At 44.1% G+C, this 25,634-nt stretch overlaps 2 protein-coding genes across 3 annotated transcripts in view; both read left to right on the forward strand.

The window, feature by feature from the left end:
* Nucleotides 1-25,634, forward strand: part of RP1 (RP1 axonemal microtubule associated) — a 1,013,486-nt gene that overhangs the window by 103,760 nt on the left and 884,092 nt on the right. The window lies entirely within an intron of this gene.
* Nucleotides 859-5,790, forward strand: LOC141265778 (oxygen-regulated protein 1-like). Its single transcript, XM_073679304.1, has one exon. The coding sequence runs from the start codon at nucleotides 921-923 to the stop codon at nucleotides 5,595-5,597; it is 4,677 nt and encodes a 1,558-aa protein (XP_073535405.1). The 5' UTR covers nucleotides 859-920; the 3' UTR covers nucleotides 5,598-5,790.

Below are 25,634 nucleotides of genomic sequence, written 5' to 3' on the forward strand. Positions count from 1 at the left end.
TGAGCAATGCCAGACACGTCTAAAGGGAATATGGCCAGAAGTATGCAAATTGCATACATGAGGGTTCATTCCCGGAGTCCACACTGGAGAATCATCACTGCGCCAGATTAAGAGCATTGCTTGCAGATAGATGCTACTGCGCATGTGCCGCCGGCGCCATTTTGCTGGAGCCAAATTTTTTTGTTTAAAGACCACAATATTTACTGCGCAAGTGCAGTATTTAAAATAGGAGGCAGGTCACTGAAGGTTCAGTGACCTGTCATTTAAGCCCACAATGATGACGATAAGGCCAGAGCACCAAAAAAAAAACGACCCACTGGCCGCCCTGAAGCACGAGAATCTCATTAACTCACAACTGCAAACACTGATTATACATCAACCACAAGACTGATTTCTTCAACCCAAGTATCATTTTAATCAGTGTAACAGCGCCAACCTGACATTGCCTGTAGTTTACTTAGCACAATCCTGATGACAGGTTTCCTTTAAGCTTTTAACAGTATCCACAGATACTGAAGTTGTACAAAGGGGTTGTCCAGGTTTTTAAAATCCTTCAGTATGTGCGATTCATTGTTTATTTGCTTCATACTGCACAAGTCCTTACTTTTTGGAGGGCCTGTACTTGACATTGCATCTCTGTCACATTCACTTATCTTGTTATCATCATCATGTCTTCTCTTATTCAGTAGCACATCATGAACATATGCCACAATTATATTTTCCTTATTGAATTCAATATTTTTTCAAGATATTTATGCTTTATTTGTTTCACTTCCATAATTCTCTTTTTTTATCTTTTTCTTTCATTTCCTGACTGCATCTACATACTGTCTTCATCTGGAAATATCTACTCTGCACCTTCTTTTCACTACTCATCTATTCTTGCCTGTATGCATTGCTTTTGAACTTTAGAAGTAAAAATGAATGAATCTCTTTTAACAAGTCCGATTAGTCAAGAGTATATTCAGGGATCAGCCAATGAATATACTACAGATGATAACATTGTCGATTGTACTCACTCACCTGACAATGAAATACATCTGACACAACAGTGGCCACAATCTGGAGAAGAACTGCCAATCATATCTCCTGGGGACAACATTGAAAAAACTGTCCACCTTAATTCAGATGGTACAATGACTGTAGAGATGAGGGTTCGTTTTAAAATAAGAGAAGATGAAACCATTAATTGGTCAACTACAGTAAGCCGAGCTGAACTCTCTCATAACAACAAAAAGTTATTTTGTTCTTCTGTAAATCCAGAAACTCAAACAATAGATGTCATGGACTCTCCTGTAAGAAGCATGAATTGCAAATCCAGTGATGAAGACATAAACACAATGGAAGCTAATCAATTACAAGAGAATGATATTAATACTAACACATATACAACATCTTCTTCCAGAACTGAGAAGTGTACTTTTTACCGGCCTCCAACTCCGGGAATTAGAAAAGGTCATGAGAAAAAGTTATCAGTTAAAAGGACATCAGAGATAACCCTTCAGGAAACCATGAAACAGATGCTTTCTTTCGATGAAATGGAAAATGAACTAACACAAAATATAAATGATGACGAGTGTAATAAACAAGAGCGGGAAATCAATGGCAATGATGATTCTACATGTGAAGCTAGCCTAAAACAAAATGAAATAGAAAAAACAAATGATGACAATTTTGGAGTGTTAGAGACCACTCACATGGAGCTATTACACAAAAATACAGTATATGAAAAAGGGGGGAGGAAATGTGAAAGGAGTAATTATATGTCTTTCACTGGAACATCGATGGTAGATAGACCACATTCAGCAGGAAAGAAGAAGTTCCACCAAGACCAAATTAATTTTAAAGAAATCAAGAGGTCTATGAGTACCTCCGTTATAGTCTCTGAGCAATCTGCATTACAAGAGGAAATAAAAGACACAAATATGCAATCCAGTCATGGAGAATGCTTGGATATGATAACACAAGAAAATGAAATAGCACAAATGGTGAATGGTCCTTCTGAAAAGTTTACAGAGGACATACATAGCGCAGAAGATGACACATCAGCCATTTCTGGAGATAAAGTAGAAAAAAGTTCTGAAAATGACACTGGTATTAGCAATGATAATCATTCTACTACATCATCGTTGGCACCAAAAAAGAAGAAAAAAAAGAAAATTTTGAGTAACCCAACAAAACATGAGCAGGACAATATGCCACAAGATGATCACATCATTCTGAATTCTCTGCAACTAAAACATGGATCATCTTGTGGAGAATCACACCATACAAAGAATATTATGTTTGAAGAAATATTTCCTCCTCACATTTATCCACTGCAAAATGAAACTGAATTGGGTACAACACGAAAATTAAAGGGCAATAAGCAAATGGCAAAAGTGAAGCCAAGATCTCTGAAAGCAAATGATGAACTTATACATAATGGTAATCAAAACAATGTTCTTGAGCTTATTTCCAGAAAAGACATCTCAGACCATAGTAGCACCATTACCTCAAATGAAGAACAACTTTTTGACAATGACCAAACAGAATGTTCTCTTACAGAAATTAAATCTGTGCAAGAAGAGATAATGCCTAAAAAGAACTCAAGATCTAAAGGACCTCATAACATATCAAAGAAGTCAAAAAGTCCAAAAAAGAAAAAAAATAGGACAGGAACTGAAAGCACAGCTACGAATGGCTCAGATGGCATTGATTTGGAAAAAAATGACTCTCCTACTCTCCAAAATACACTTGAAAGCTATGTTCAAAACTGGTTAAAGAACATATTTCCTAATGTTGCCTTCCCAGTTCTGCAACCATTTCTGTCCACAAGGTTAGGTGGAGACATTACTAATTGCATCACAAATTCTAGTAATGGTTCATGTACTCCATATGTAGAAATTAGTAATTCAGTTGAACATGAAATATCTGTTAATGGTTACCAGAACAACTCTGAATGTGAAGAAAATCAAGTTGTATGTACAGGCTTAAGTGGAGAAAAAGAAATACCTATCCAGCAAGTCCAGCCATTTGATGAAGATGTGGTCTCATCATTCATAGAAAAAAGTCAGCATTTGGCAGATTTATTTGCCCAACAGTTTAAGGATTTTGGATGCAATTCCTTTAACGAAAGTAGTAAAAGTGAGAATTTAATGATGGGGTTGACAGGAAATGAAGTTATAAGGAAGTCAAGTATTGATGCTGCAGTTCAGGTAGAGAATAATAACACTGAATATATAACATGTGAATTAATAAAGGAAATTCTAGCAGGAAAATATGGGATGTCTCCCCCAAATATTACATTGTCTAATTGTAGACGATTGGAGAAGTCCCTAAGTCTTCCAATTTCTCCATCTGCTCCAGAGTCTTCATCACCTAAGATTCTGCTAGCCTGGTTGATAGTGTTACAGTTAAAGCAGAGCATGTCCCATATTATAGAAAATATACCCAATGAGTCTAACAATAGTTTTGCCATATTTACCTTGCTTCAATCTTTGAAAAAACTAGCCATAATAGAAAAAGCAGATGACTTGAAGGCTATTGTTTTAGATCTGCAAGAGTCAGCGCTGAGATCGAACTTGACCATGAAAAGTGTTACAAGTGATCTAACACATAAATCCCCAATAATTCAGCCAAATAGTATGGAAGGTTCTGCTGAATGTATTAATGAGTGTAATAATGACATACCAAGTATAAAGGAAACTTCTGATGTATTGAAAAGTGAGGTTCTGATAGATGACATAGATGACTTCAGATTTTTGGCAACCCAACCATACAGAGAGCTCTCTAGTGAATGCAGCCAAAATGAAAAGGAGAAAAATATAGAACACAGTCTCTTAGAATGTAAACATTCATTGCAAAATTCCGATACTGATTTGTTACAGAGAGTAGAACAAACACCAAATGACAGACAGACATCTGAAGAACATCCTCTAGATTTGTCGCCGAGACATTCACCTTTATTAATGCCCATGAATAATGTGGAAACATGTCCCTTTTCTCCTCAAAAAACATCAAGAGTAAAAATGATGGTGCAAGAAATGGAGCAAAGGAAAATTTCTTCTCAGCACTGTGAACAAAAGTGTTTGCAAAGTCCAATTTCTTCTGATTGGTCAGACTACCGGCAAGACAGTGAAGAGAGTTTAAGTGATACCTTGAGAGCTTCTAGTGAAATTATGACAGAGAGTGGAGAGGAGCAGATACATGAGAAGCCTTGTAAAAAAGGGTATGTTAAAAGAGCCATCGAAAGACTTTATGGTAGACCAGAATCTAAAATTCAACCTTCTAAAAGTCCAACAAATATATCATACAGCAAAAAGTCACAATGCAAAAAATGTTCAAATAAGTTAAATCATGAGTATGTGACCTTCGGCAGTGAAAACCAAGAATGTAAAGAAAACAAATTGAGGTCCATATCCAGTCCAGGTAATAAGAGCATAAAAATGGACAGTCCAGATGGTTCAAAAAGTGTCTCAGTACCGCTGCCCCTTGCTGATGGTGACAATAACGGCCAAAGGCCAGGATCCTCCCAAAGTAAAAAATTACATGAAAGTAAAGATGGTAATATGGAAAATGGTTCTCATAGAGACAAGAGTACAACCATTGGAGTACTCATAGATAAAGGGAGATGGCTACTAAAGGAAAACCATTTGCTAAGGAGGTCGCCCCCTGAAGCAACTGGAATGTACATTAATCTTGAAACAACATCTGGTGACACTTTACTTGATAATACCAGTGATGAAGTTCCGTACATGCATTCTTCTTGCAAAACGAAACAACCATTAGCGGAAATATCATCTTCAGAACTTGAAGATATGGTTAAACCTCAGCATTTTACCTGCAATTACTTTAATATGCCCCATGGCAGTGATTCTGAACCCTTAAATGATACATTAAGTACAACATCGAAACTCAAGCCCAAATCATCTGGTGCTGTAGTTAAAAGCAAAACACATGACACTATTTCCGTAGAGTCTGTAGAAAATCGTGGTGGAATAAGTGCAAGTTTACCATCATTTGCCACAGTGGATTTCCATATGTCTGATAACAAAGTCCATCCCTTACCACATCCTGATGCTGAGAAGACTACAAGGGATGAATATCCTGATACAGCTAGTGGAAACCGAGGACAAGTAAAAGAGCAAGACTCATTGGACAAGCTTCAGTACATTTGTGGTCAGCACTGTCCAATCCTAAGTGCACTCATTCTTCCTGTCAATCAAGTAGATAGAGGGTTTGCTTACTGCCGCCCAAATGATATAGAGAACCTTCTGTTTCTGCAGCCTGCGTCCACAAGCACATCAGACATTGCCTTATTAAACAACTGTGCAATCACAGATGAGAATAACAATATAAAATGTGAGAAAGGTCGGGTCAATACCTGTGAGAACATTCACATTCACCACCAATGCAATGAGGAGTCCAAAAAGTTAAACACCTGCCTCAACTTAAAGAAAAGAAGTGACTGCTTATCAGAACTGTATCCAAATACGGCAAGTACAATTGCCAGAATAATTACCTTATATAAACATTTTCACACCAGCAATTTCTTCCAAGAACTTCCATGTGTGAGAAACGATGAGAATAATAATATTCTGTATTATCATACCTAAAACATCAAAAAGCAAACAGACACTCTACCAATCCTTTCATAAATATTTTTTATTCATGTCATAGCTAAAGGCAAGAAAAGAACAGGCTACTTATGTCGAATTTCAGATGTTCTACAGGGGTTCTCTAGGCAATATCTGATGTGTAGAAACTGGAGCCCTTGCAAGTAAAGTTTGGCTCCTTTACTTGTCATTGGCAATCATTGTATTTTCATCTATCTATCTATCCAAAAACGACAAAGGCAGGACTCTATTATTGGACTATGGAGTGCTGCCTTTGTCGTTTTTGGATATTTTGAGGTTTGGTTTTGCCCGAAAGGTGTTTTCTGCACCCAATTTCATAGTGTTCTTCTGCTAGTGCTGTACTTGTGTTTTTCTATTTATCTATCTATCCACAAAAAAATGGAAGCAGCACTTCAAACATAATGCAGATTACTGGACTAAATTGACCCATGTGGTGACATTTAAAAAGGTCCACATCACGAACTGAAACGTTGCCAAATGAGCCAATATGGTCCAGTAATCTGCACTATTTTTTTTTGGAGTGCTGCTTCCATTCTTATGTCTATTTCTCAGACTGGACAGTTGCCTGGGAAGCTTTGCACCCAGATCTATTATTTTGCTATAAGGTTGGTGCTACTTTATTTTCTTTTTGATCTCAGGTTGCCCAAGTGAGCCTATTCCTTGGGGGTACCTTGACCCTAGGCAATTACCATTTTTGTCAACACTTAAAACCACCTCTTATCTTTAGAAAGAATGTGATCTATATTGCACTGCCAAAAATGGGTGATGTATACGATGGGGTTGTCAAATGTTCTTCTATTTTGGTAGACATGAATATAACTGGCTAGATTTTATGTTTTCACATCTGTTATTTGGAAAAGTAAAATCATTTGATGATCATGAAGATCCGTAGGAGGGGAAAAGGGATAATCTCTTCTACATCTATCTATCTATCTATCTATCTATCTATCTATCTATCTATCTATCTATCTATCTATCTCTATTATGTATCGATCTATCTCTATTATGTATCTATTTATCTCTATTATGTATCTATCTATATCTCTCTATCTCGCTATCTATGACAAAAGTCTTATATCCTTTTGTATTCTATCACTTTTTTCTTATGATCTCATTAACAGTTGTTCTAAATTATACTTTTTTGTATCTCAATTTACTGGTGCTATTTGTGCAAATAATTTAAAAAAGGATCTGTTACCAGATTTCACAATACAAACTGCATAAATTTAACATATTTGTTAGTCTTGATGAAGTTGGTTCACTAACTTTCAAAATCTATCAGATGGATATTCCTTATATTAAAATAAGCGTTCCATGAGTCCGGCTAGTGAGTAGGTGAGGTGATGAGTCCCTGTGCATTCAGTCTCTGCCCATTCAGTTTATCTGACAGCTGCAGCTTGTCATTAACAGTGTGACATTTCATCAGAAGGGAGGAGGGACACTGAGGAGCTGCCAATCAGGCTAGGAGGAAGAAGATTTTCAAAAATGATTATACAACTATTTTGAAAAACATTGATTATCTAAGTAAGCACACCAGCCACATCAGATCTAGTAGATCTATTTCAGAATATATGCTGTTTTCATTACTATCAACCGGTGACAGATCTGCTTCAAAGTCTGTGAATGTCATTGGAAAAATTAAAATAATCTTGATTAAATGTCTACAATGCAGATCTATGTGTTTCCATGGTTAAAGACAACAAAGTCAGATCTTCATTGCCCTACTTCTTCTAAAACTATTTTTTTTTTGTCAAAAGAAGTGGATGTATGGATGAGAGTAGGATCAGGCTACACAGGGTTTGTAGTCTATACATTTTGACTACTTCTTTTAAAAAAAAAATTAGTTTTAGAAGAAGTAGGGGAGTGTGGGTCTGACTGATGGGTCTGTTTGTTGTCTTTTAACCATGGAAACACATAGATCTGCATTGTAGATTTTTAATCAAGATTATTTGCTGTGTTGCATTGACATTCATAGGCTTTGAAGCAGATACTACTCTCTTCCATATAGGCCTGCATGTGAGTTGCAAATGAAAAATATTAGAATATTTTTACAAGACTATTCTAAATGTTATTACTTTATTTTAGATTCATTGAAGCCATACAAATTGGTTCCAAAGGTGCACAAAGGCTTTATTACAATAAAACTGATATATTTAGAATTCAACAATTGTTGTACAGTTGGTGCTTGTACTATACATTTGTCTTTATTCATATCTTATGTATATTAATGCTGTTTCTTGATAATAGCTATATTGCTTATAACATACTTATTATTTCTAGCAGAAGACAATGTGTGTGTTCTTATCATCCACTAGAAACATTAATTCCAATTACTAGCCACTCATCCGAGAAAGTCGGTCCGATTATGCTAATCAGACTCTGATCAGAGTGTGAGTCAATTTTCTTGGCGGAGCATGCAAATTTATGAGGAATTTAGGAGAGCGAACATGACCTTAAAAATCTGTTGACAAGGCATTAAATGTAAAGTAAAAAAAGGAAGAAAAAGACACCTTATTTTGGAACAACAGCTTAAACACATAAATATAGGAACAGATATGTAAATATGGAAAATTATTTTTTTTTATTCTCCAGGAATTTAATCAGCATACAAGTCTTGATAAAGAAGTTGTACAGGATATTTTTTTTCTAACATTTCTAACAGCAAAGAATAGTTTAAAATGTAAAAAAAAACAACTTGATCAATTTTGCTGCAACCAATAATGTACCGTACACCCACATGAGCCAATGTAATGCCTACATGTATGGCATCAGACCAATGAGACCGGTGATTGGCTGCAGTATTCGGGAGGAGACCAACGGTACATATTTTTTTTAATGCATCCCTTACTGTCCTGGACAACCCACTTTCATGATTTCTCTTGGTGTAGTTTTTGTTGCTTTTGCTATTAATTATTTATATAGTAGCATACTGTAGTTTTACAATGTGGTACAGTACAGGTGCAAAGAGACAGGACAAAACAGGACTGCATTTCCAATGTGACAGGTTCACGTTAAGGCAATTGATATAGCTATTGCTTGCATTTGAAAAGTTGAATATTCGCATGTCTGCTTCTAGACACTTTGCCCATCTTTCACATATTTTCTATCTGGCGCTTCTTGTTCTCATATTCCAGGAACGTTTTCATCTTGTAGTTGGGGGTTTCTGTGTATCCCCTTCTTTTGCTGAATAGGTGCAATCTAAGTTTAATGAAAAAAAGAGATACATTATTTTGGGACAACGGCCTGGAAAATAAATATATGGAGGGACATGAAAATACAGATAATTCTATTTTTTTTATCTCAAAGAATTTAATCAGTCTACAAATCTCAAAAAACCTAGATATTTATTGGCTGATTAGGAGGTTGCACATGGTAGTTTTTTCCTAAGAACAGAAAATAGCTTAAAACTTTAAAAAAGGAAAGAAAAACTTGTTTAAAGACCATCCACCAGCCAATTTTTCCCACAGGTTTTTGTTTACTTGGCTGCAACTGATTATGTAGTAAACATCCATGTGAACGCTGCAGCCAATGACTGGACTCAGCGGTAATGCCTGTATGTATGGCATGAGACCAAAGAGAACAATGATTGGCTGCAGCGGTCACTTGTGTAAACAGCACATCATCACTGCACCAAAATAATCACACTGGTAGGATTCACTGGTACATATTGTTTTTTTTTTAATTTTATTTTATAGCATCACCGGCTGAAAGGAATAATGTCCTGGACAACCCATACAAGCCACTTTCATGATTTTACCTGGTGTTTATTTTGCTGTTGTTCTTATTATTTTTATAGTAACATAGTCTTACAATATGGTACAATACAGTGGTAAGAAAGCTAAGCCCATAAAAGACCCTTCCTATATTACATTGTACTAGCTATACTGTCCCCAACTCAGACTGGACTGCTAATCTTATGTGATGTATGTGATGATTCTACAATGTTTGCTTTTTTCTTTTTGTTATTCTTTCAGTTAATTTTTTTTTACATACCAATACCAACAAAAAAAAGTTTTCTCCAGTTTGGTATACAGTTGTCAATATTTGTTAATAAATGTGAACTGAAATCTGCACTGTTCTCCATGGTCTTTACATATGTGTTCATGAATTCATGAGATTAGGATTTACCTTTGAAATAGTACTGCTTATCGTTTGAACCATATTTCATAATTATATGAATATTATATATTACGGTGAATATAATACCAGGTTCAATCACAGTGGACTGATTGGTATAAATGATAAATACCAAGACATCACTACAGCAGTTGGAGTTTTGCGTCAGAAAACCACTTCTAAAAAATGTAACTCGACGCTGTTGAGATGTTCCATTCAGCAATATTCCAGAAGGAGGACGATATATTCTGAGGGTCTTCTTCAACAGCACCATTCTAGAATACAATGCTACACTCTTTCTGTACATTTGGAAGTGAAGTTTTAAAGGAAACCTGCCATGTTTAATAAAATTTATAGAGGATGGAAAAGAGAACCTCAGCACAGCTTTTGCTAGTAATACAGAATCTTTTCCCAGAAAACTATCTATCAATCTGCTATTCTCTGTGCCTCCAGAGTAGTGATGAGTGCAAGTTCTCATTTCTCGAATTTGTCTAGGGTGATCGGGTATGCACAGAGTAGCACGAGGGTTCAAGTGATATGTTCGAGTCCCCCGGCCTCATGTTTCACAGCTGATAGACGGCCACAAAACATGTGGGGATTACCCGTGTTTGTGAGCTAATCCCCGCATGTTTTGTGGCTATCTAACAGCTACGAAACATGCGGCCGCGGAGATTTGAACATGTCACTCGAGCACCTGCGATCCTCTGCATGCCCGACCACCCTAGACAAACTCGAGTAACGAGCACTTGAGCTCATCACTACTCCTGAGTTATATCTCGCTGATCACAGACAGGACTGCATTTACAATGTAACAGATTCCCTTTAAGGCAATTCATATAACTAATTGGAAAAGTTGAATATTAGCATGTCCACTCTTGGACACTTTTTACATCTTTCGCATATTTTATTTCTGGCACTGCTTCTTGTTCTCATACTGCAGGAAATGAATAGTTCTTTTGATTTTGCAGTTGGGAGTCCCATGTATGTCCTCTTTTGCTGGATAGATGTAATCCGATGATAAAGAGAAGACTTACAGGGAAACTTTTACTCCCCTCCCTTCCCTAAAACCATTTACAAGACTGAGTAACCCTTTAAAAGATAAGCCAGTCAATCCCTTTATGACCAAAATCACTGCTGAAGCAGCGTGAAATCACATTTTGAAGTTCAGTACACATCAGCCTGGTAGTGCATTGGGTGTGACTGTTATGTTCTGCTACCAAAGCTAAGGAAAGAGAGGAGATCTGTCCCTACTATGAGACTCAGCTGAATCCCTACGATGTAACAGGGAACCTGATCCTGCGATCAGACCTGCTAAAGTCCTAATCTAGTCTGTACGAAGACCTATAGATGTGGGGAGGGAATCCCTACAAGTACTAAGGACTGGGAGGAATATGGGACACCTCCTAACAGAAATAGTAGCAGACAGACGAACAAACAAAATAGATAGAACATAGAGGTCCGTAGACCAAGCAAACTAACAGAGTTAGATACAGAGCACAGGCTAGCTAGAAAGTAGATATACAATGAAGTCCAGCAAAGCCAGAAGGGCGGAGCAGGACTAAATAGGCCAACAAGGTCATGTGACCAGCAAAGGAAAAAAAACCTAACAGCAAGGTTCTAACAGTACCCCCCCTTCTAAGAGGATCCTCCGGATCCCCTAGGAACAGGCTTATCAGGAAATCTCCTGTGAAACGCTCTGATAAGTCTGGACACGGAAACATCATCTGACCTCACCCAAGAGTTATCCTCGGGTCCAAAACCTTTCCAGGCCACAAGATACTGCAAACTACCTCTATACCGTCTAGAGTCAAGGATGCGAGAAATTTCATATTCCCCGTCCTCCACCACCGGAGGAACAGAGGCAGAGGCGTCACCATCCGACACAACAGCTTTTTTCAACAGAGAGACATGAAAGACCGGATTAATTCTCCAGGAGGTAGGAACCTCCAACCTAACAGCAGATTGGTTGACAACCTGAAGCACCTTAAAGGGCCCTACAAACTTGGGACCCAATTTCTTAGAAGGAATCCTCAACCGCAGATTCCTAGAGGACAACCAAACCATGTCACCAACAGCGAACAAAACCTCCTGTCGTTTCCTATCAAAGTAGTCTTTAGATTTTCTGTTGGCCTCCTGAAGATTACCACGCACATCCGTCCAAACTCTTTCCAAATCACCGGAAAAATTCTCCTCCTCAGGCACGGCAGATCCCAACTTGGAGAACGACCCAAACGACGGATGTCTCCCAGAACAACAAAAAAAAAGCGAACAACCAGCAGAAGAAGATGTATGATTGTTCAGAGCAAATTCGGCAAGTGGCAGAAACTCAGACCACCCCTCTTGATTGTCTGCCACAAAACAACGCAAGAACTGCTCAACATCCTGGTTTTTCCTTTCTGTCTGGCCATTAGATTCAGGATGATATCCGGACGAAAACGACAAATGAATTCCCAACCTGTCACAAAAGGCATGCCAAAAACGAGCCACGAACTGAGGACCCCTATCAGAAACAATGTCAGTAGGAACGCCATGAAGTCTGACAATTTCCTTGACAAAGGCCTTAGCGAGAGTTTTAGCGCAGGGCAGTTTGACGAAGGGAACCAAGTGACACATCTTGCTAAAGCGGTCCACGACCACCCAGATGACAGTAAAACCCTCAGAGGGGGGAAGGTCAGTTATAAAGTCCATAGCCAAATGTGTCCAAGGAGCACTGGGGACCTCCAAAGGACAAAGCAACCCCGCAGCAGGAGTATGTGAGGACTTAGATCTAGCACATATAGTACATTGGCGCACCCACTTAATGACTTCCTTCTGCCATCCAGGCCACCAAAAACTGCGACCCACCAGTCTCTTGGTCTCAGAGATTCCGGGATGACCTGCCAACCGAGATTCGTGACACTCAACAAACAAATCTCTCCTAAAGGTCTCAGGCACAAACAACCTCCCATGAGGAGTGTTAGATGGGGCATTCTCCTGAGCTTTAAGAATCTCATCTTCCAAAACGGAGTCTAAAGCAGCTATCACAACACCTTCTTGTAAAATGTTTTCCTCTTTCTCAGCACCGACTATGGGAGAAAAACTGCGAGACAAGGCATCCGCCTTAACATTCTTAGTACCAGGGATGTAAGTAACGGAGAAATTAAACCGCGAGAAAAACAGTGCCCACCTAGCCTGACGGGCATTCAGGCGCTTGGCAGCATCAAGATATATCAGATTTTTATGATCCGTAAGAACCTGAACGGGAAATTCCGCACCTTCCAAGAAGTGGCGCCAGTGTTCAAATGCGAGTTTAATAGCCAATAATTCCCGATTACCAATATCGTAATTCAATTCAGTCTCCGAAAATTTTTTTGAAAAAAAAAGGCACAGGGATGTAATCCATCCCCGTTATCCTGAGACAATACTGCGCCAACCCCCACAGAGGAAGCATCAACCTCAACCAAAAACGGCCTAGTAACATCAGGCTGCATAAGGATGGGAGCAGAGGTGAACCTCTCCTTGAGATACACAAAAGCTTCAATGGCCTCAGAAGACCACTGAACCGCATCAGCACCTTTCCTGGTGAGATCAGTCAGAGGTTTGACAATACTAGAAAAATTTTTTATGAACTTTCTATAGTAATTGGCGAAACCCAAAAACCTCTGTATCGATTTCAAACCAATAGGCCTAGGCCATTCCTGCACAGCCTGAACCTTAACCGGATCCATCTCAAAACCTTTGCTGGAGATAATGTAGCCCAAAAAACTAATTCTCTGTACAGCGAACTCACATTTCTCCAGCTTAGCAAAAAGCGAATTGTCCATTAATAACTGTAATACCTCACGCACGCTCCGCCAATGAGACTCCAGATCTGGCGAATAAATCAAAATGTCATCCAAATACACAACCACATTTTTACCGATCAAAGGTCTAAGGATGTCATTAATCAGATTCTGAAAAAATGCAGGAGCATTAGTGAGACCAAAAGGCATAACCAGATTCTCAAAATGACCCACAGGAGTGTTAAAAGCAGTCTTCCATTCATCACCCTCCTTCATGCGTAACAGATTGTATGCCCCCTTAAGGTCAATTTTAGAGAACCACTTGGCCCCCAATAACTGGTTAAACAGATCAGGAATCAATGGCAGTGGGTAAGGATTGCGTACCGTAATTTTGTTAATCTCACGAAAATCCAGACAAGGACGTAAACCGCCGTCCTTTTTTTTTACAAAAAAAAATCCAACCGCCACAGGAGACTTAGAGGGCCTAATGTGACCGGCGGCCAAGCTTGTCTGTATGTATTCCTCCAAAGCCTTCCTCTCAGGAATAGTAAGGTTAAATAAACGACTCTCAGGAAGAGTCGCTCCAGGGACAAATTCAATAGAACAATCATAGTCTCTATGGGGAGGCAAAACCTGCGATTCCTTCTCAGAAAAAACTCTCCAAAAATCCTGAATAGGAACAGGCAATTCTCCCCTATCCAAAGCTGCAATACGCCCGTTACAACACTTGTCATAACATTTATGGCTCCAGGATTTAATTTCACTGGTAGACCAATCCAGTACAGGATTGTGAAATTTTAACCAGGGCAAACCCAATATTACTGGAGAAGGCAAGTTATTCAACACTACCAAATCCAATTTCTCATGGTGAACACCATTAATAGTGAGAGGAAATTCACTGACCTTGAGAGTAATATTCTTCAAAGGGGAGCCATCCACAGAAACCACAGCAATGGGGGATGACAAAGGTTCAGGTTTTAAATTGAGTTTTTCCACGAATCCCCCATCAATTACATTCAGTGTAGACCCGCAATCAACAAACACCCGAAATTCCATTAATTTTTCCTGAGCAATCGTGGAAGCAGCTAAAAATATACCCTTGGAATTTAAACAGGCAATACGGGCGTGACTGACCATTTTTTTTTCTTTCTTCATACGAAGCTCACAGCCTTTAATCAAATGACCAGATTTTCCGCAGTAGAAACACAAGCCTTGCGAAAAACGACGGTCTTTTTCTTGAGAGCGAGGTGCCACCGATCCAATCTCCATCGGTTCACCACTGTTAGTACACACATTATCATAACCAAAAACTGACATAGCAGAGGATTTGCTCTCATTAACCCTAGCACGCAGTCTTCTATCCACCCGTATAGCTAATTGCATAGCCTGTTGCAAATCTTCAGGTGTAGGATAAGCAATTAGCAGGTCTTTAACCCTTTCACTGAGCCCAGCAAGAAATAGACTTTTCAGAGCAGAATCGTTCCACCCTGTTTGAGTGGACCAACGACGAAAATGTGTACAATATTTTTCCACATTACCCGATCCTTGTTTTAGACGTCTCAACTCAGTCTCAGCTGATGCGACACGGTCAGGATCATCATATAATAGTCCCAAAGCAGAAAAAAAACTATCCACTGATCTGAAGCATGAATCACTAGGTTGCAAAGAAAAGGCCCACTCCTGAGGCTCTTTGCGCAAAAGTGACATTATGAACCCTACGCGCTGGGATTCATCCCCAGAGGACTTAGGTCTCAAACGAAAATACAATAAGCAAGCATTTTTAAATGAAAAAAATTCTCGGTGTTCACCAAAAAACAAATCCGGCAAACATACCTTAGGCTCCAAGAAATGTGCTCCAGGACAGTTACTCACGTGCTGACGGAGCTCGGCCACCTCCAGAGAGAGTCCCTGCAGGCGATGAGCCAAATCCTGAACCGACACCATGATGGAACAGAAAAATCTTTCCTTAGAGAATTTGCTGGCTGGACTTACTGTTATGTTCTGCTACCAAAGCTAAGGAAAGAGAGGAGATCTGTCCCTACTATGAGACTCAGCTGAATCCCTACGATGTAACAGGGAACCTGATCCTGCGATCAGACCTGCTAAAGTCCTAATCTAGTCTGTACGAAGACCTATAGATGTGGGGAGGGAATCCCTACAAGTACTAAGGACTGGGAGGAATATGGGACACCTCCTAACAGAAATAGTAGCAGACAGACGAACAAACAAAATAGATAGAACATAGAGGTCCGTAGACCAAGCAAACTAACAGAGTTAGATACAGAACACAGGCTAGCTAGAAAGTAGATATACAATGAAGTCCAGCAAAGCCAGAAGGGCGGAGCAGGACTAAATAGGCCAACAAGGTCATGTGACCAGCAAAGGAAAAAAAACCTAACAGCAAGGTTCTAACAGTGACGTTGCACTTCCAGTTCTTCAGCTCACACAGTATTACATGTCTAGCACCACCCTATTTGTGCTTGATTGACAGGTCATTTGCTCTGGTACACAACCAATGACCTGTCAATCAACCAAAGGAGGGTGGCACTAGTCAGGGAATACAGTGTAAGGCTGTGGAGCTGCAGGTGCATTGCCATGCCCCAGTGCACTTCCAGACTGATGTATATGACGCGCCCCTGGGCCTGTGTCGCGCTGCGTTGCGCACGCGGGAGCTTACCCGGAGCCGGATCTCTTGAGGGTTGTAGTCTCGTGGCGGTGACCCGGTCCGTGCCCAGGGAGTCAAACTGAGCGGCGATGTAACAGCGGTAGATGCAGGACGACTACGCCACCCGTTGAATGCAGCTATGGAGCTGCCGCTGCAGGACAGTCCGCTGAGGCCGGTGGATGGATGGTGCAGCGTAGATGGTATAACCCCCAACGGGAGGGGTATGGCCTCAGGGCAGCAGATGTGGATGATGGGGGTAGCAGGAACCACTCAGAGACGGTGCGGTGTAATTCAGGGTCTTTACTGGTAACAACGATAGACCCTCCCGGAGTACTTGCTAGTGAACGGGGCCTGGTCAGTCCTTGAGCAGATGGGATCTCCCCTGGCCAGGCGGAGTTGTAGGCCTCCCAAACTGACTGTACTCTTCTGGCTACCTTGCTAGAAGCGGATATAAGTAGCCCACGTCCCTGAGTGTACCGTGTGGTGCTCACCCGTATGGCCGGTGACTCGGGGCCTTCTAATGGCTTCCGCTCCACGATGGCGGTGCTGGTCCCACGCGTGTGACCGTGCCTTCGGGTTTCTGGGCCTGAGGACCTGAAATCCCCTGCCGGTCGGCTTCTGCTGCTGGGTAAGAGTTAGTCCCCACAGCCTCGGACGCCGGGTCCGGTAAGAAAGCTTCTCAGTCAGGGCGAGCTCTGCAGCTGCCAGCCCCTGACTCGTAGTAGTATTGCTTCTGCTGTTTCTTGTCTCTACTCTCCTTGACTGCAAACCCTGCTTCAGCCCCGGGTTTATATAGGGGAAGTTCTTCCCCTCCCAAGACTGGGCAGGAGGTGTGGCATGCACAGGATCCCTGACCAAAGGACCTCCCACCTGCTCTCAGACATAATATCTCTATCACTGTGGCAACCAGACCCCTGGGGTGTCACATTCCCCCCTAGTGAAATTTAGTACTCCGGGACTAAACATATTTTAGAAAAACATAACAAGATATAACAATAACAATACAATAAGAAACACATAAAGGTGGTCACGGCATGTCCGTAACCGGGTGCAGTCTTTGAAGAAAGCAAGGTGTCCATTTCACCAAAACAGGGAGATGTAACCAGGTAGGGGTCTGTCCTACCCCGAGTCCTTAACAGTCTCTAGTCCATCCTGGGTTACGCTCCAACTAATTGTACAAGGATTCCCGGTAGATCCACCAAGGATTCCTAAAAATAACTGGAAACACAAAATTATACACAAGCAACAATACACAGATAAACATAAATAAAACAATTTATACACTTCAAATCCTCCAGCGTGCGGGTAACTGGCCTCTAGTGGCCCTAGTGGACCTACGGAGCTGACTGCCTAGCCCTGAACTACAGGGTGTAGGAGCTGTCAAGGGTAAACTGGGCAGCTGTCTTCCGGCTCTTTGGCTCACTAGGAATATGGCAGGCTCACTGCAAGCAGAGGGTTGACCCTCCTGGTCTGCGGGTGTGGGGTCTTCTGCCTCCTGGACCGGCTGTTCTTCCAGCTCTACCTGTTGCTCCGTAGGTGCTTGGGATGCTGGTTGGAGGAAGGTGAGTACGGGTACCACAACTGCACCATTGACTTGAGTCCAAGACCGAGGGAAGTCCCCGAGCACAGTACTAACCATATCTTCCCTTTCCTCTACGGGTCGATGGTCTTCTTGTTCCTCTTCAGGGTTCCTCAGTTGTTCGGGACACTTCTTCAGGTGGTCCCGGGATACAATGGCTGTGGTTTCCCCTCCGTCTTTACTGATGGTACAAACCTTCGGGTTCTCGTGGCTTGAGGGCAGTACGATGTACGGGTCCTTCTCCCACTGGTCGTCCAACTTGTGGAGCCGTCTCTTCCTCTTCAAGACCTGCTCTCCGGGTACCAGGGGAACAGCGGGAGCATACTGGTTGTAAGTTTTCTCTTGTCTTTCCCTAGCCTGACAGAGACTTCGCTCCACGCTCTCCTGTACTCTCCGGTACTGCTGCTGCCTCTCTGTGTCCCAGTCTGTTTCTGGTGAAGTGTCCTCGGGTGTCAGGACTCCCATTTCCAGGTCAACAGGTAACTTACCAGGTCTTGCCCTCATTAGGTAAGCCGGGGTACAGTTGGTGGAACCTACCGGGATGTGGTTGTATAGGTCCACCAGATCGGGCAACTTCTCAGGCCACAGACTGCGTTCTTCCAGGGGCAACGTTTTTAGAAGATCCATTACCACCTGGTTCATTTTCTCACAAAGTCCATTAGTTTGCGGATGGTAGGGTGTCGTCCTTATCTTCCGGCAGCCATACAGATTGCAAAATTCCTGGAAGACCTCCGCTTCAAAGGCAGGTCCCTGGTCCGTCAGCACTTGGTCCGGGTACCCGTGTGGACGGCAGAAGTGCTGCTGGAAGGCTCTAGCTGCTGTTTGAGCCGTTAAGTCCTTGACGGGGACGACAACCAAGAACCGGGAGTAATGATCCACGATGGTTAACGCGTAGACGTAGCCACTTCTGCTTGGGGTCAGTTTTACATGATCCAAGGCTACCAGTTCCAACGGTTGCCGGGTGACGATGGACTGCAGGGGAGTCTTCTGGCTGGCACGGTCCTTCCTTCTCAGGTTGCACGGGCCACAGTCTCTGCACCACTTCTCGATGGTTCCCCTCATGCCTACCCAGTGGAACCGCTCGCGCAGCAGGAACTCCAGCTTCTTCCACCCGAAGTGTCCAGCTCCGTCGTGGTATGCCTCCATCACCATGGCTGCGTCTCTTCGTGGCACCACTACTTGCCAGAGTAATTCATGCGTCCTGGAGTTAACCATTCGGCGGCACAACTTCCCTTTGTAAAGGAACAGTCGACTCTTCTCTGCCCATAGTTGTTTGGCTTCCTCCGGAGCGTCTGGTTCAAGGCGAGCCTCCGGCCGAGTCAGCATCTCCTTCACCAGTCGGACGGCAGGGTCGCTGTCTTGCGTTTCCGCCCAGTTCTAGTGGGGTAAGGGGTTCAACGTAGCAGCCTGCTTACTCCTTACCCGGTGGGAATACTGGATAGTCCCATGACGGTGGAACGCAGGGAGTTCAACTTCTTCCAGTCCCTCCGGATCTTCTCCTCCGTCCGGCAGGTTGGGCATCCTGGACAGGGCGTCCGCGTTGGTATTGGAGCGTCCTGCCCGGTATTTGATTGTGAACTCGTAGTTGGACAGACGGGCCATCCACCTCTGCTCCAGGGCACCGAGTCTTGCCGTGTCCAGGTGTGTCAACGGGTTGTTATCCGTGTACACGGTGAACCGGGAAGAAGCGAGGTAATGCTTAAAGCGCTCGGTGACTGCCCATACTACGGCCAGGAACTCTAGCTTAAATGAGCTGTAATTCTCGGGGTTCCTTTCGGTGGGTCGCAGTTTTCGGCTGGCGTAGGCGATTACTCGTTCCTTCCCCTGCTGGATCTGGGACAGTACGGCTCCTAGCCCGATGTTACTGGCGTCGGTGTAGAGGATAAAGGGCTGGCTATAATCCGGGTACGCCAGGATTTCGTCCCCCGTGAGGGCCATCTTCAGCTGGCGGAAGGACTCTTCTTCCAGCTCCTCCCATTTGAAGGGCGGCTTCTGGTTCTTGGCCTTCCGGGACTGGCCTATCAGGAGGTCCTGCATAGGTGCTGCCTTTTTGGTGAAACCGGAAATAAACCTTCAGTAGTAGCCTACCAACCCGAGGAACTGCCGCACTTCTTTTACGCTGGAGGGGCTTGGCCATTCCTTAATTGCGGTGATCTTATCAGGGTCGGGAGCCACTCCGTCAGCGCTCACCACGTGTCCCAGGTACTGCACCTTTGGTTTCAGGAGGTGACACTTGGAGGGTTTCACCTTTAGGCCGTAACTTGCCAGAGCTTCGAACACTTCCGCCAGGTGTTTCAGGTGGTCCTCATACGTCTTGGAATATACGATGACATCGTCCAGGTACAACAGGACCGTCTCGAAGTTTCTGTGGCCCAGACAACACTCCATTAGTCGTTGGAAGGTTCCCGGTGCGTTGCAGAGTCCGAACGGCATGCAGGTGAACTCGCTAAGTCCCATCGGGGTGGTGAATGCGGTCTTCTCCCGGTCCGCCTCTGCTACAGGAACCTGCCAGTACCCGCTAGTGAGATCCAAGGTAGAGAAGAAGTTAGCAGATCTTAAAGCAGCCAATGACTCCTCTATCCTTGGTAAGGGGTACGCATCCTTGTGTGTGATACGATTGATTTTCCGGTAATCTACACACATCCTCATGGTGTTGTCTTTCTTTCGGACTAAGACTAGTGGAGCTGCCCAGGGGCTACAGCTATCCCTGATCACCCCAGCCTCCTTCATGTCTCTAAGCATCCCCTTGGCGTGTTGGTAGTGGGCAGGGGGTACGGGTCGATACCTCTCTTTTATAGGAGGATGGTCTCCCGTGGGGATGTGGTGTTCTACCCCCTTGACTCGCCCGAAGTCTAACGGGTGTTTACTGAACACTCTCTCGTACTCCTGAACCACCGATAGCCTCCTTGTTTCTGGTGTGCGGGAGTGGAGTCAGTACCCAGATGTAGTTGCTGACACCAGTCCTCCATGTTTTTCTTAGAGCCGTTACCTTCCTCCGGGTGAGATGGAGGCAAGGGTTCCACAGATTGTATAGAATTTTGGTTAATGGTATATAATTTGGCTAGCGTGGCATACCGGGGCAGGTACACTTCCCTCTCCCCGATATTTATTATGCGAACGGGCACCCTCCCATGGCGTACATCAACCACCCCCCGTGCTGTCAAAATGGTGGGCCTACTGTCCGAGTAAACTGGTTCTACCATTGCCTGGTAATCTCTACCTCTCAGACCAATAGCTGCCCGGCACCAAATCATCATTTCACTTTTTGGGGGCATGGCAATAGGAAAATGGTCACACATTCTTACGCTACCAATCTCACCGCCGGAGAGTTCCACCTGTTGCCGTCGCATCAGTGCCCGGATCTCTTTCTGGAGCACCCGCTGCTCACCGGAGCTGGCGTTCTTGGCAACCTGCTGTAAAAGGAAAATCACCTCTGCAAGACAATTTTCAATTACATTAGTTCCTAGAGTTATTTTTGGGTGACTCTCATGTTTGTCAATATCTACAATGATCAGTCCCTGTGCTGCCAGTTCGACTCTACCGATTTTGATGGTCACCTCTTTAAATCCGATCTGTGGCACGGGCTGGCCATTGCTGGCGATGATACTCAAGTCGTCGTCAGGGTAGCGGGTAATATCCGAGTTATTCTAGTACTGCTTAAAGAGCACGTACGGGATGGTGGTGACCTGTGACCCGGTGTCCAGTAGGGCACTCATGGGAATGCCATCCAGTACCACAGGCAAGACTGGACGTCCTCCCACATATCTGTCGCGCCAGTTCGATGGGCCTGGTGATCTTTTTCCTGGGGGTTGGCCCTCTACCCCAGGTTGTGCCCGTTTAAAGAACAGTACCTTGCCATATGTCCAGGTTGATTGCAGCGGCAGCAGATGGGTCGTCCGTCCTCGCTGTATCGGTCACTGGGTCTTCCTCTGGCCGGTGGGGTCCTCCTTGGTCGACGCCACGGGATGTCCTCCGGTCCGGATGCCAGCTGGATCTTCCCTGGTGTGGAAGCCTGTAAAGACTGCACAGTTCGGGTTAGCGCAGCAACGCTCTTAGCTAGCTCTTGGACCTGATGGTGTAGGTCTGGAGCCGGGTCATTGTCCAAAGCCTGCGCATCAGCTCCCACAGGCCCTGCCGACAAGGGCGCCGCCTCCTGGTGGTATGTGATAGCAGGGCGCTTGTGGGTCACAACGCCACCCGGTGCCGGTTCTCGGAGCACCCGGATGGCTCTGTCCTTGAACTGTGCAAAGCCCAGATGGGGATCCTGTAAGGCCATTGCCCGCAACTGGGTTCGGTGGGTATTACAATACAGTCCCTCTATAAACTGTTCGGTCAACAGCCTGTCCTCGTTTCCCACTCCATCAGGGTCGGTCTGCTTAATGGCCCTCAGGGCCTCTTGTAGGTTTAGTGCATAGTCCCTTATACTCTCATGCGCTCGCTGCTTGCACCCGTAGAATCTAAGCTTAATCTCGGCTGAGGTGCGGGTATCAAAGGTGTCCTTCAGCCGGGTTAGTATCCCTGCGACAGTCTTCCTCCCAGGTGGCCAGGATTTTACTTCCCTTTTGGCTGCCCCGGTTAGTTGGGCCACCAGGATGCTCACTTTTTGCTCTTCTGTGAGGGGGTACACCTGGAAGAGGCTATCCAGCTTTTCTCTAAAGTCATGCAGGGTATGTGACTCCCCTGAGTACTGGGGTAGCCAAGCTGCTCCCGGGATATAGGGCATGGTGAAGGGCATAACTGCAGCAGCGGTAGCGCTGGCGGGGGTTGAGGCAGTGAAGCTCTCCTCCGTATCCGACATCTTCCTCCCCCCTAGTGGACCGTGGCCTACCTTGCGATGATCCTCTTCCGTAGGCCGCGGCTCCGCAGTGGATCGTCAGGGTTGAGGACCTTCCGTCGCGCTCCTGTGACGTCGGCGTCTGCTGGGCTCCTTTCAGGACCTTACGCAACGTCCGGACGTGAGGCGGGGCTTCAGTTCTCGCGCGCTTTCGGAGTCCACGCCCCTCTTCTTCCCGCGCGGCGTCCTCAAGATGGCGTCCAATGGCGGGAAAACTCCACGGATGGCGGGAAGAAGGCAGAAGATGGTGCCGGATGGCGGGAAACTTCACCGATGGCGGGAAGAAGGCTGAATATGGCGCCGGATGGCGGGAATCTTCACCACAGGTAAGTTTGAAAAGTCTCTTTTTCAGGCACGCAGTACCCGGTGGTTGCGGGCACGAAATCCTGCCGACTACGCCAAAGTTGACGCGCCCCTGGGCCTGTGTCGCGCTGCGTTGCGCACGCGGGAGCTTACCCGGAGCCGGATCTCTTGAGGGTTGTAGTCTCGTGGCGGTGACCCGGTCCGTGCCCAGGGAGTCAAACTGAGCGGCGATGTAACAGCGGTAGATGCAGGACGACTACGCCACCCGTTGAATGCAGCTATGGAGCTGCCGCTGCAGGACAGTCCGCTGAGGCCGGTGGATGGATGGTGCAGCGTAGATGGTATAACCCCCAACGGGAGGGGTATGGCCTCAGGGCAGCAGATGTGGATGATGGGGGTAGCAGGAACCACTCAGAGACGGTGCGGTGTAATTCAGGGTCTTTACTGGTAACAACGATAGACCCTCCCGGAGTACTTGCTAGTGAACGGGGCCTGGTCAGTCCTTGAGCAGATGGGATCTCCCCTGGCCAGGCGGAGTTGTAGGCCTCCCAAACTGACTGTACTCTTCTGGCTACCTTGCTAGAAGCGGATATAAGTAGCCCACGTCCCTGAGTGTACCGTGTGGTGCTCACCCGTATGGCCGGTGACTCGGGGCCTTCTAATGGCTTCCGCTCCACGATGGCGGTGCTGGTCCCACGCGTGTGACCGTGCCTTCGGGTTTCTGGGCCTGAGGACCTGAAATCCCCTGCCGGTCGGCTTCTGCTGCTGGGTAGAGATTAGTCCCCACAGCCTCGGACGCCGGGTCCGGTAAGAAAGCTTCTCAGTCAGGGCGAGCTCTGCAGCTGCCAGCCCCTGACTCGTAGTAGTATTGCTTCTGCTGTTTCTTGTCTCTACTCTCCTTGACTGCAAACCCTGCTTCAGCCCCGGGTTTATATAGGGGAAGTTCTTCCCCTCCCAAGACTGGGCAGGAGGTGTGGCATGCACAGGATCCCTGACCAAAGGACCTCCCACCTGCTCTCAGACATAATATCTCTATCACTGTGGCAACCAGACCCCTGGGGTGTCACATATACATTAACTTCAAACCATTTCTCACTGCTGGAGCACCGCTTTTGGGTCATAAAAGTATCAACTGTCTGATCTTTCAAAGGGCTAAATAGTCATATAAATGGCTTTGGGAGGAGGGATTGAGGTATAAGTTTCTGACAGGTTTCCTTTAAAACAGATCTGTCACCAGATTTCACAGTACAAACTGCATACAATATTAAATAGATCTCTTCAACCTTAGATGACTTACGTTAAAAATGTCAAAATGGCTGTATAATTTCTTTTGAAAGTTTTCCCATGGTATATTTAAAGGGGCATTTTATAAATTTAGATACAGATGGACTCATCTTAAAATCACGGTTCTGCCATGGATTTTGAAGTAAATTGTATCATGCTCATTAGGTCTAAGATGTCTACTTAATGGGGTTCTCTAGAACCTAAAAACTGATGACCCATTTGTAGGACTGGCCATTAATATATTACCGGTGGGGGTCTGACACCTGACACCACTGATCATCTGAAAACTGTTCCAGCAAAGGCCAGAACTTAGTGAAGTAAGGGGCAGAATAATGCAGTCCAGTACATTAATTAGTGGCCTCGCCTGGGTATTTTTCTTTATCTCCCATTAAAGTGAATGGAAAATAAAGTGTAGTAGTTAGGAGCGACACTAAGAAATTACAGACTGCTGTGTTCTCCCCCTCACATCATTTATAATTTATATCTGTCCGCTGCCTGAGCCATATTCAGCTGATCATAGGGGTGCCTGGTGTTGAAATCCTACTAATACCATATAAATTACCAAACCTATGGACAGGCTATCAGTTGTTAGATCTTGGACAATACCATTAATAATGTTTGCAGCTTGTATTGTAAAGTCTTGTGACAGATACAGTGAAGGAAATAATTATCTCATCCCTTGCTGTTTTTGTAAGTTTGCCCACTGACAAAGACATGAACAATCTATAATTTTAATGGTAGGTTAATTTTAACATTGAGAAATAGAATATCCAAAAAAAATCAAGAAAATCACATTATATAAATTAGATAAATTTATTTGCATTTTGCAGTGAGAAATAAGTATTTGATCCCCTACAAACCATTATGCGTTCTGGCTCCTACAGACCTGTTAGATGCTCCTAATCAACTCGTTACCTGCATTAAAGACAGTTGTCTTACATTGTCACCTGTATAAAACATTCCTGTCCACAGACTCAATTAATCAGTCAGACTCTAACCTCTACAAAATGGGCAAGACCAAAGAGCTTTCTAAGGATGTCAGGGACAAGATCATAGACTTGCACAAAGCTAGAATTGGCTACAAAACCATAAGTAAGACGCTGGGTGAGAAGGAGACAACTATTGGTGCAATAGTAAGAAAATGGAAGAAATACAAAATGACTGTCAATTGACATCGATCTGGGGCACCATGCAAAATCTCACCTCGTAGGTATCCTTGATCATGAGGAAGGTGAGAGATCAGCCTAAAACTACACGGGGGGGACTTGTTAATGATCTCAAGGCAGCTGTGACCACAATCATCAAGAAAACCATTGGTAAAACATTAAGCCTTAAAGGTTTAAAATCCTGCAGTGTCCGCTAGGTCTCAAGAAGGCACACGTGCAGGCCCATCTGAAGTTTGTCAATGAACACCAGGATGATTCTGTGAGTTATTGGGAGAAGGTGCTGTGGTCAGATGAGATAAAAATTGAGC

Source organism: Phyllobates terribilis, unplaced genomic scaffold (genome assembly GCF_046119375.1).
Source record: "Phyllobates terribilis strain yellow unplaced genomic scaffold, ASM4611937v1 Scaffold_4__5_contigs__length_816908805, whole genome shotgun sequence".
NCBI lineage: Eukaryota > Metazoa > Chordata > Amphibia > Anura > Dendrobatidae > Phyllobates > Phyllobates terribilis.